We start from the raw sequence: 12,425 nt of genomic DNA on the forward strand, positions 1-12,425 counted from the left end.
TCGTAATATTCGAGAGCTCTACTCGAGTAACGAACCCCATTGAAGTCAATGGGAGACCCGAGCATTTTTGTATTGGACCTGCCGGGTGCCGACCTTTTTTTCCCTCTCTCTCCTCCCACCCCCTCCCCCCCAGCCACATACTGCTGTGGAAGTGCGCTCGCTGGCACGTCACAGCAGGAAGTGGTAATGCGGCGAGGGGTCAAACGGGGAAAGGTCAAACACGGCATGGTACTCGCTCGAGTAACGAGCACCATCGAGTATGCTAATACTCGAACGAGCATCAAGCTCAGACGAGCATGTTCGCTCAACTCTATTAATTATTCTTAGTGATGTAAAATGAAAAATGCATGTGTGTTTTTGAAAAACACATGTTTTTAGTGTGCATTAGTGCACCAAAGGCCCCATAGGAGTGTATGGGGTGGGGTGCAAATGCGCTCTTGAGACCCACGTGCTTGCACAAAATCCTGTGGGATTTTGCCATAAAAGAACACAGCGAGGACTAATTAGGCTAAATAGCCTTTTATTTTGGGATCCAACTGTATCCCATGTGAATGGTCCCAGTCAACACAAAAAGTACAGTGACATGCGCAGATACGAACACAATAATGTGATGTTTACGGTGCAAAAACGTTGCGCTGTCACATGTATTTTGTGAATACGCTCGTGGGAAACTTAAGGCTCTGTTCACACTAGTAATAGTTCCCATTACATTAGATGTCACTTTCTGATGGTCTGATGATACTGCATTTCTTTCCTGTAAGAGGCCCTTCACTTGGAGGGAATTAGCCTACAGAACGCACTGCAAGGCTACCTGCAGATTTTGATGTGGAATTGAAAATTGCTTCAAGGACGAAAATGCACACTTGTCCAATCTTTTCTCGGCTGTAGTATTCACGGCTGAGAAAAGAATTAGTGAAAACGAAACCACAGAACTCCATTGAGATCAGTGGTTTCATTTGGTCCCGTGATACAGTCGTGATTATCATGGCCATATAAAGGAAGAAAACATGCCCATGTGTTTTTGCCCTAAATCTGTCTGCAATTCTGTAACAAAATCTGCAGTTGGACCGGAAGATTTTGATGTGGAATTCTATAGTTCTGCATCTTGTGTTGTGTCCTGGCAGAGTAAGGCCTCATGTCCAGGGGGAAAATCAGATCCGCTGCGGATTTGTAACGCGGATTTGGGGTGCGGATGCACTGTAATTGTCTTTTATTTTTCATGCGGGAGATCAATTGAGCTATGTGCTCTATGAGCTCCCGCACGCGTGATCCGCACTAAAATAGAGCATGTCCATTTTTTTTCATGCTCCAGAAATTTTTTAATTCACTTTTAAATACCATCTGCAGGTATTTATCTACCCGCGGGTGGTCAGTGCATTCCTATGGGGCGCGGATCTGCTTGCGGGAAAAGCGCTGCGGATTTTAATTCTTTTTTCCCCCGTGGATATGAGGCGTAAGGCCTCATGTCCACGGGCAAATTCAGAATTACAATCCGCATCGTTTTTCCTGCACGCGGATCCTCGCCGCATAGGGATGCATTAGACACCCGCAGGTAGTTAAATACCTGCGGATGTCATTTTTCCCTGCAGGCGCGGGTCCCGCGTGCAGGAAAAAATCCGGACATGCTCCATTTAAGGCCTCATGTCCACGGGCAAAATATGATTTTAAATCCGCAGCGGATCACCCGCATGCGGATCCGCATCCCATAGGGATGCATTGACCACCCGCGGGTAGACAAATACCCGCGGATGGTCAATAAAAGTGAATTAAAAAAATGGAGCATGAAAAAAAAGTGACATGCTCCATTTTCTTGCAGGTCTCCCACGGGGACGGCTCCTGCAAGCTTCTATTGAAGCCTATGGAAGCCGTCCGGATCCGCGGGAGACCTAAAATAAGAATAACTTACCCGCAGCTGACCTGGCAGGTCTTTTCTTCTTCACGCCCAATCTTCTTTCTTTGGCCCGGCGGATGTGCCCGGCGCATGCGTGCGGCACGCTGCCGGCGTGACGAGGACATCCGTCGGCCGAAGAAAGAAGATCCCGCCGTGAAGAAGAGAAGACCTGCCTGGTTTATTCTTATTTTCAGCACTCATGTCCGCGGGGCAGGAGGGACCCGCTATGGATTCTCCATGGAGAAACCGTAGTGAGCCTGATTTTCCCCGTGGACATGAGGCCTTAGTGCGGGTCTCCCGAGGGGACGGCTCCCGCAGGCTTCTATTGAAGCCTATGGAAGCCGTCCGGATCCGCGGAACACCCGTACCAGAATTAAACTCACCTGCTCTGGACAATGCGGTTCTTCCCTTCTTTGCGGCCGGATCTTCTTTCTTCGGCCCGGTGGATGTGCCCGGCGCGTGCGCGCGGCACGCAGCCGGCGTGCTGAACACATCCGCCGGGCCAAAGAAAGAAGATCCGGCCGCGGCGGAGAGAAGATCAGGCCGTGAAGAAGGGAAGATCCGGATCGTGCGGAGAGGTGTGTAATTCTTATTTTCAGCCCTCATGTCCCGTGGACATGAGGCCTAATTCTACCAAAGAAGAAAAAACCCGAAACATTAACAAAAGCTGATTATTGGGCAATACATGGGATTATTATAAACAACAATTTTAGAAAACAATCACAAATTTTATGAATACTCCAGTCAAGGTCACAATTGACTAAATAGTAGGGTCAAAAAGTAATTTGGAATTAGCAAGAGTCCTATGATTATAGGACATCAAGCAAAAAAAAACAGGTAAACATCTTAGTGTCAGAAAGCTAAACTTGTAGATACAACACACAAACTTTTTTTTTTTTTGCATGATTCCTTTGAAAATGGTAAGACTGCACTGACATCCCTGCTGCTTAGCAAATGAATGCTTCGGTGTGAGCAAATGAGGTGCCACAAATGCAATGAGAAGAGTCAGACTTCAGTGCAGTAAGAGCTCCATGATACCAGTCGAGAGACAGTGCGGTTTATTTCCTGGGATTGAGTTTATCTGTTATGCCTGGAATCAGAGGCGTAACTTGAGCTCCTGGGTCCCAATGCAAAACGGGGCCCCCAACTATAATGCTTTATTCATAGTACTGGGCTCCCTATATGGAGAAGAGAGGCCTTATGGGCCCCCTCAGGCTCATGGGTCCGGGTGCAACCCCATCCCCTGCATCCTCTATAGTTACGCCCCTGCCTGGAAAAAGAAAAACATAAATATAGAGGGTTAAAAAAGTAAAAGTATATTAATAACATAAATATTTAATTCATTCTAGCTTTTATAGTCAATTTTTTAGTACTTTGCTTCTTGAATTATACAACATATAAGAACATCCCATTAAATGCTATTTCTTATTTTCTTAAATTCGGCAAAGCACCAAATTTCCTTCCTTCCCTATGTCATACTGTGCAGGGAAAGGCAAGGGACAAGTGAGGTCTAGTTTAAAGGTCTTAGATCCTGTTGCAAAAAATTTTGCAGTACCAGTTCTCACAACCTGGGGGGCGGATTCAGACGAGCGTTGTTTTCTCTCCTTATGTGGCCGTATAACGGGACAAAACTAAACCACTGATTTCACTGGGATTTGAGTGGTTTTGTTTTCACTAGCTCTTTTCTTGGGCCAAGAAATTGTACGGCCGAGAAAAAATGGGACCTGCCCTATCTTTCCCGTACGTAAGTGAATACTATGTGTGGATAAGATCGGGTGGCACCTATCTTCCTGTGGGTATTTTCAATCTCCTCCGCTCTGGCATGGAGTTTGAACTGCTGGCGTAGGGAAAGCGAGCGCAGTTGCGCCTACACTCATCTGAATGAGCCCTAACAGATAATGTGAGATTCCAGCGCATGTGTAGGATCTATTCATACTTTAGAATTTTAGAGCTTCGACATATGAGTATGTAACATAATGCGCAATTTTTTAGTGCATTGAACGAGTTTATTTAACGTTCACATGGGTAGGGAAATTACCCCACCCAGATTTAAATGGCTAATTAGACTAACGAGTTGCTGGTAATCGCTGGTTTTGCTGAGTTCAGGGCATACCTGTGTGGGCAGATGTGTGTATTTGCACAACTCCCATAGACCTCTATGGGGCTCTTTGGTGCGCAAACAGGCACAAGATACGGCAAGTCCAATTTTTTGCATTATTGCGACATATCCCGTTCGTCTGTCTAAGCCCTTATCGTCATGTATGGCTGTTTAGTGTGATTGTGCAAATAGCATGATATACCTCCATACTATATGCATATAATTCTGCTATTCTGTAACGTAGCATGGGGGCTTATGAGTCACTATTGCACCTATAGCTATACTACATTACAGAATATGCAGACCTATAGCTGTGCTAGTGTATTATTGCATGACAGCCCAATATATAAAACAAGTGTTATGTATCAAAACTGTCATTCAACAAATAAGGTGCAACACACGCAGCAGTGTAAACAACTGCAGCAATAATATACAATGCTTTCAAATAAATATTACAGCAAGTATGACAGGTGTGAAGCCCAGTCTATATGAATGTTGTATCCATACATGCACCATTGTAAGTTGTCTGCACCAATTCCTCTAAATGTTCTCCATTGTGAATGCTCCTTGCTCATTTGCTTCTGTTTATTCTTGCAGAAAAGATAAGACGTACAATAAATCATCATAACACACTTTATTTAACACGTCTCGAGATAAGATAATCCGTTTCAGAGCATAGAACAGATAATTCAAACTACTGCCAAAATCAGTCAGCTATAAATAATGCATGACATCACACAAATACAGTAACATTGACAGAAGCCGTTACAGTTTCCTCTGTTTGGAAGTATGCATCTATCAGCTCTCTTTCCTTCTCCATGGATAGCTCAGTAATTAGCCCTTAGATATGCTGTTGTTGTTATTCAAGGGGCAGAGATTGCAACACATTGATCTTATGATGCAAAACCACACTTGATTGCGATACATTATGTTTTGCATTATGATGTAATGTAATTGCAATTCTCCATGTTACGGGGCCAAATATTAATTTGTGCTATGTAAATAGGAGATGTCATTTCCCTTCTAATCTTTCCTTTTTGCTTTCTTCCATATGTGAAGATCTTTCCTCCCCAAAATGTTCAACGGGGAGGCCAGCTCCTCATCAAGAAATGTAATCCGCAGTTCTAGCATCAGCGGAGAGATGTACAATTTAGAGAAGAGCACGTCAGTATCTACAGATGCAGCTGGTGGTACAACAAAGAAGAGGAGGTCCAGTCTCGGAGCGAAGATGGTGGCAATTGTAGGGCTATCCCAGTGGAGTAAGAGCACCATGCAATTAAACCAGCCTGGTGAGTCCCATTTAAATGTATTACAGTTATGATATGAATTATAGTGTTGTTCGTTGTGATCGGCGAGGTAATAAAATTGAGCAGATTTGGCAAAACCTGATTTTTTTTTTACAAAAAAATCAACAAAAAATTGTTTTACAAATAAAAAAGTGCTTGTGTGCAGGTGCGTGTCCTTTTTATAGGTGCTGGGATCCTAAGTTCAAATATCATCAAGCTCAACATCTGTATGACTTTACAAAAACTCCATCTAGATGTTGCCCTTGGAGAAAATTGATGACAGGTTCTCTTTTAAAGTTTTCATATAATGTTGAGGGTCTTTATAAATATATTATCTACATTAAATTACCTATGTCTATTATCTAGGTAAATGTAAAGTTCCCTGGTGCAACCACCAAGTCACGACCGACTCCTAGGGTGACAACATCTTGGGAGACTGTTTTTGCAGGGTGGTTTGCCATTGCCTTCCCCAGTTATCTTTACCCCCCAGCAAGCTGGGTACTCATTTTACAGTTTTCTGAAGGATGGAAGGCTGAGTCCACCTTGAGCCGGCTACCTGAAACAAGCAGATTGAACTTAGAGTTTAGGACTGCATTCTGCTACCTTTACACCCTGCACCACACGAGGCTCTATCATCTACTGATCCTAATTTACAGACTGTTTGTAGTCCATAGCTGCATTCACAAAAGTTACAAGTTTTAAATTAAAAATAATTTTAAAGATGAAATCTCATATCATTCCTGGCTAGCACAATGTCTGCACAGTTTAGGCTGCCTGTCCATTGGCAATTGTTCATTGCGTTACCCACGGCGTGGGTAACACAGTGAATGCTTTCCATAGGGTTGCTATGGAAAGCGCAGCCGCAGTGGCCACGAGTGGAGAATCATAGCGATTCTCCGCTCGCGGGATCTAAATCACGGCATGCCATGATTTGTTGCGATTCTCCGGGGTGAGCCTATCTGTCAGATAGGCTCACTGCAGAGAACTGACAGCGGCACCCCCCTCCCCCCCCCCGCGGCGGAATATCCCTGGCCGTGGACAAGGGGCCTTACTCTGATGACTTACATTCTGGATAAGGTAGTCTTTACGTAGTGCTGCAAAGTGCTGCATAGAGTTTCACAACATTTTTTAACCTATTTAATATACAGTGCATTATAAAAAAAATAGGACTTGTTAAATGAAGTGCCCAGGGAAAGTGGAACACTTGTGTGTTAAATAGAGCAATTGACACGCACTATATTTATGAAAGACTTATGTCAGGTACAACAGATTTTAAAAGAAGATGCATGAAAGGAGTTTATTTAAAGGGTTATTCCCATTCTAGACATCTAAATCATACCCACAGGATATGCCATAAATGCCTGCATGCTTGCTTGGCTGTTTCTGTAACTCCCAGAGGAATTAAAACAACCGTTCAGTCCTGAAACAAAATTTAGTAAGAAGCTGGGGGGGGGGGGGGGGGTATATTATCTGGTAGCATCCTTTCTCCTGGTTTGACCACCAATTCTCTTATTCCTTGGGTCCTTCTTCATACTTCCAAAATGGCCAGGGTGATTTTTGGATTAACTGGTCACACTGAGTACTAGTAGTGCATTAGTAGTCATTGCACACTGTTTAGATTGGCCAGTATTGCTCACATAAGCATCACTAGCCAATTAGAAAGCAATATGCCGTTTCCGACTACAGATGCACAGTGCACATCAAGTAGTAACAGGAGCCATGTTGTAAGAATGAAGAGATGCCCCAGGAAGAAGTGGATTGGCAGCAGTATGAGAAGAAAGGATGGTGGCAGGTAATACAACGCCCGCTCTGGTACCTGGACGAATTGTGTCCCTGGGATTGGAGGGTTGCCTTAATATACACAGATGTGCACATGCAAGGCCACCTCTCCATTCATCCCTCACTTGGATGTAATAGCCAATAGCTGTCTAAATAGTCAGGAAGGGGTGAAGGAGATTGGTGCAGAGATCGACGAGGATTATGTAGTCACTCTTTATGTCCCCATTCTTTTCCTTTGTCACGTGTTGTTCTAACCATGTAAGTGAATAATGTATCCCAGGTACTCAAGTCTTCATCACATAATGTTCTGCCTATGAACTTTCCAGTTGATGTGCCAGCTATTTTTGTCAGGAGCTTTTACTCTATTTGTGCAGATGGCTTTTGAAGTCCTGACTATTCACCTTGGCCTAAAAAAAACCAAAACATTGGATAGATACAAATCTCTGGTCCAGTTGACTATTCTTATGGGCATTAGCTGATAGTTGGCTGAACCCTCCAAGTACTAATGTGTATGGAGGTGTTGTAACCTTTCCATCTTGGCAGTTCTTTAGTTCTTACAGGTGATAAGCTGTTGCCAGAGCATGCATTCACAGCATCACCATTTTTGTCATCTGCAGTCCTGGTAGTGATGTATCTCTGCTGTACATATAGATCTGGCCCTACAGAACTGTTGATAGATACGGCCACCTGACATGGTCATATGGCCTCTGTATTGTACGCTCCATACAGTTGCAAGCCATGCCCCCTTCTTTCTGACTTTTACTAAAACATTTTCACCATAAAGCTATTATGAGTGAGATGAATGGGCCTGTTAATGGTAGAATTGTGGAAGATAGCTGCTGCCTTATGATCAGACTAACATTTTATATCAATTTTTTTTCTTTTCATTACTTATAATTATAACACAACAATGTAGATACACTATTTCACTGGCATGTATAAGGGCTACTCCAGTGAAAACACGTTTTTTTCATCCCTGCACCCCTCACCTGATTGCCTGTCACACTCTGAACATCTCCTATGTATATTACAGTTACTTCCATGCAGTAGAGCCTCCTGTCTGATACTTATCAGGCAGTATCTTGATGCTGAGATTTCTTGCTCCTTTCTCTTGCACTATTCTGTGCTTGTAATCACTTGATGCATCAGCACCACATCACATTAGCAACTAGAGACTATACCATCTCTGCCTGCTTGGAGGACAGTCTCGTTACTTTCTGTATTCTGTATTCACCTAATGAGCTACAGACTATAGGTATACAGTCAGGAGACTGAACTATCTCCCCTGTATGACAGGAGCCTTTAATCATCAGTAGCAGTAACTATGATAGAAGTTTATGTTTCCCACTCTAAAGAGCTTGTGTGGTAGGGTCCATCACACAGGAGCTATGCTAACTGAAAACTGACTTTTTGAGAGAGCATAAAGCTAAGTAAGTCTCAAGTGGTCAGAATGAGATCACATGACTCACCTGAAGAGAGGAACTCTAGGACGTTTCAGATAGAAATAGCTGACATATATATACTGGGGGACTAGTAACATAATGAATGAAAAAAATATTTCCCTGTAGTGGCTTTTAAGATTCAAAATATAGTGTTACATTCAACATGACTAGTTGCAACACAACCTGTCCATGTTCATTCAGCTTAATCTAATTATCAACATGCAGTCTGCAGAGGTGCAACAAGTATAGACTGATACCAAGAACAAACATTAAAGACATGACAATTTAGACAAGGTGAGAGCTAATCTTGGGGATTGGAGCATGTGGGGTTAGTTATTTAGTTCTGCTGCAGGCACACTCATCCAGGCAGCTTCTCTTTATTGGCAAGATATATACATCAAAGTCTCTGCACATTCTGTAACTATACAGTGAAGCTTCTTGTACCTGCATTAGAAGAAAATAAACACAGATTCCCTGATGTTCATTGTGGTACTTTGGTGTTCCCTCCACCGAGGAAGTCCTGTAATGTTCAATATAAGATTTTGTATATTACTTGCACACAACATCTATATCATGTGTTAACACTTAGGCCACATTCACACCTACTTTCAAGCCTCTGGTATAATGTCTATTGTTTGCCTCTGTAGCGACCCAGACCTAGGAGGCATCTAGCTGCGGGGAATAAGATGGTTGTCAATGCTGGTTCTACTGCTCCTCCTAGCAGAAGGCAAAAATGGTGGTCTATTGGGCCAATCTATACCAATGGTAAAAATAATAAAATAAAATAAAACGATAGGCAGCTGTTATGGCCTGCTACCCGCGGAGTCGGGTTAGTGGAAGATGTTAGTTTGTTGTGACACCAGTCCATATATGGTTAGAGACTAATTCCGGACAAAAATAATAAATACAGAAAGTGGAGAACTAAACCAAAAATGGGGGTAGTAGTCTTGGCTTTCCTGTAGTGTTGTGTGGTACCTCAGTGCAGTTGTTGTAGGTGGTGGGAAGCACTTCAGGAAGCAGAATTTAGATGAAAAACAATTCCAAACTTTATTAGGATAGTGCTTTCTCACAGTTACACCATTCCCATTACGTTGATATTATTTAGATCACAGAATCCACGTGCATCATTCGCTATAGATTTAGTTAGCTGACTTGGACTGTAAAAGGTTAACTGGTGACTTGCTTGCTGGCTTAAGACTGGTTGTTTCTGTTTCTCTCTCCTACTCACACTCTAGCATAAACTTGATTTTGTACTCACACTTTGGATGTTTAGCTCCCCACCGTACTGGCTATCATGGATATTTGCCTTGCTCCTCCCGGTCTGGACTAGATTGACTAACCCTGCCCATTCTCTACCTTTTATACCTATCCTGTCCACCAATTCTGAGCTAGGGGAAAACTGACTATCCAGTCCCAGGCTTGATAGGGGTGACTGACAGGTATTTTAGCAGGTTAGGGTGTTTTATGTACAGTCATTCAGTGTTAGGTGGTAGGAACATCAAAACTTAACCCATTACTGACCATTTAAAGTAATATACACATAATTTCACGCATTTACAAATATATATACACATTTTACATGAAGTAGCAATAGCAGTGCTGTGGGACCCCAACTCTTGGGTACTACACCTCTGATTTAGGAACACCAAAAATCCTGGAAGTAGCGGATTTGGCACGTGCCACACCAGAATAATGCCAGATGGATCCCATTGACTACAGTGGGGTCTGTTCAGCTTCCAGCATGCTGCATGAAATTTTTCTGATGAAATAGTGTTTCCAACTAGTAATGTGCATGGGAGTCGCTCAACTTCCCCCTGAAAGATTGTGTTAGAGAAAAGATGGATCAGGGATGTTGAATTTCAGCGCTTGATCCTTTTATTCCCTGGGAGATAGATAAGCCAGCACCAGTACACTTGGCCTACCCAAATGCTCTGCATAGGGCCTAACTAGAAGCTCTTGGGCCCTCATGCAAAATCTGTAAGAGGGCTCCCTATCTATCATGTGCTGTTTACAATATAGGTGTCTTCTTATGTGATGGAGGGGCCTTTAGGCCCCTTAAGGCTCCAGGGCCCGGTAGCAACTGCTACCCCTGCACCTCTATAACTACACCCCTGAGTCAGGGGAAACAGCTTCTCAGCTTTCGGCCATAGGGCAATGATTTGGCTGACAGTTACTGAATGTGTATGGGCTCCTTAGCAATCTTTGTGTCCTACTGCAGACAGGGTGGAGGAGGACGACACACACAGGATAGTGAGGAAGAGGTTGGGGAAATGGCTGATCTCCTTTATATATTTCTCAGTTTAAATAGCAAAAATAGACAAAATAGCATCAAAGAAAAGTTTCTGTAAATTTAGAATTTTTAGTATTCCTTCAAGATGCTGCTGATGACAAATGTACTTTAACCCTTTCCAATCCACTGTCTGATGTCTTCAGACATTCTTATTGAAGGCTGTACAGCCCCAATATCAGAAGATGTCCAGCAGGGTATTCTTACTGTATATTACTGGCTGCTCTGTTGTCGGGGGCCTCTCCAACATGTCACATACTGTAGTACTGGCTCTAGCCAGCAGATGGCACCATTGTATAATGGCAGAAAAAAGAAGCCCCCTAGGAAACCCTGAATCCAAAATTGGATTGCAAAGCATTAAGGGGGTTAGTTGTCCAAGTTATTGGCGGCAGTGGGGGATGCAGTGTACAAAAACACAATACTCCCCTCTTACTGCTTCATTGCTCCCTCCGGCCTTCTATTTACAAGTACTACAGTGGTCACATGGGTTGTTTATCCACTAGACCACTGCAGCTAATAGAAGGCCCGACAAGTCCCATAAAGCTGCTACATTACATGCCCACATGAAAGTTTTTTACGGGACGTCACCAAGCTTTCTGGTCATATCCCACAGTGCCGCAGTGTGTATATTTATCAGATATATTTAGATATCACGGAGGCCCAATACTATATAACATAAATAACTTGAACAACCCCTTTAACTGATTAACACATGTTAATTGCATTGTACTCTGAATAGATTTGCCATTAGTTCATGGATTCCCAAACTTGTCCCATCTTGTCTCTGTAGTTGTGTGTGTAGGGGACGGGGGTCCAGTATGTTATCTCATTTCTCTTTTATTGTGATTTTCCTCTCTGGATGGCCACACTTAATACAGAGCAAACTACTTCTGTTGTCACTTACATCTGTGCAAAGCTGTCATTAGATTGACAGTGCAGATATCTCCTCGCTAGTTGATATGGCTTTTTCATAGGCAGCTTCATCAACTCAGGCTCAATACATGCTTGGATAATTCCAACAAAAGGATTAGAGAAGCGCAAGTGGAGAACTTTATATTGTTCTACTTCACAGACCTGTTATTTGCATAAATACTGCGATCACTGGCGCAGAAGAAACAAACTGAATCTATATTGGACAGTGGTTATTTTCCATATGCTCTTGCCTTGTAAAGAAACCTCACAAAAATGTGATTAGTGCATAGAAGCCCAAGATAGAAGCACACAGCCTAATCCTGCATGATACAGAAGCAGACTATACAAGTATTCATCTGCACTCACAATACTATTGTACTGTACTGCATCTTGCAGAACCCATCATCACAGTTGGATTTTTCCTAATGAGATTCAAGCTTCAAGGCAATGCTTTCTGCCACATAAGGTACAGCAGAGCAGAATGCATTGAAATAGGATTGTAGAGTATTTTACAATGCATACAGCTATCTACAGGACTATTCTGTTATCCACAGACAGCAGGTCTGCTCCATAAATTAAAATGTAAAAGTACCAGATGACATAATTCTTAAATAGTTACTGCAATATAGAAGACAGCAAAATGTTAATCTCCTTGCCCAATTCAAGTTCTCCCATTCGCTAATTGGTTTGGGATTTAATGGCCATTAGGAGACATTAATAATAGACATTA

At 42.8% G+C, this 12,425-nt stretch overlaps 1 protein-coding gene across 1 annotated transcript in view; it reads left to right on the forward strand.

Moving 5' to 3' along the window:
- The first annotated feature begins 5,064 nt into the window (after positions 1-5,064).
- Positions 5,065-12,425, forward strand: part of RIMS3 (regulating synaptic membrane exocytosis 3) — a 57,772-nt gene continuing 50,411 nt past the window's right edge. Inside the window, exon 1 of the mRNA XM_066592248.1 lies at positions 5,065-5,278. Within this exon, the coding sequence (XP_066448345.1) occupies positions 5,065-5,278 (214 nt within the window). The remainder of the gene's footprint in view (positions 5,279-12,425) is intronic.

Source organism: Eleutherodactylus coqui, chromosome 1 (assembly GCF_035609145.1).
Source record: "Eleutherodactylus coqui strain aEleCoq1 chromosome 1, aEleCoq1.hap1, whole genome shotgun sequence".
NCBI lineage: Eukaryota > Metazoa > Chordata > Amphibia > Anura > Eleutherodactylidae > Eleutherodactylus > Eleutherodactylus coqui.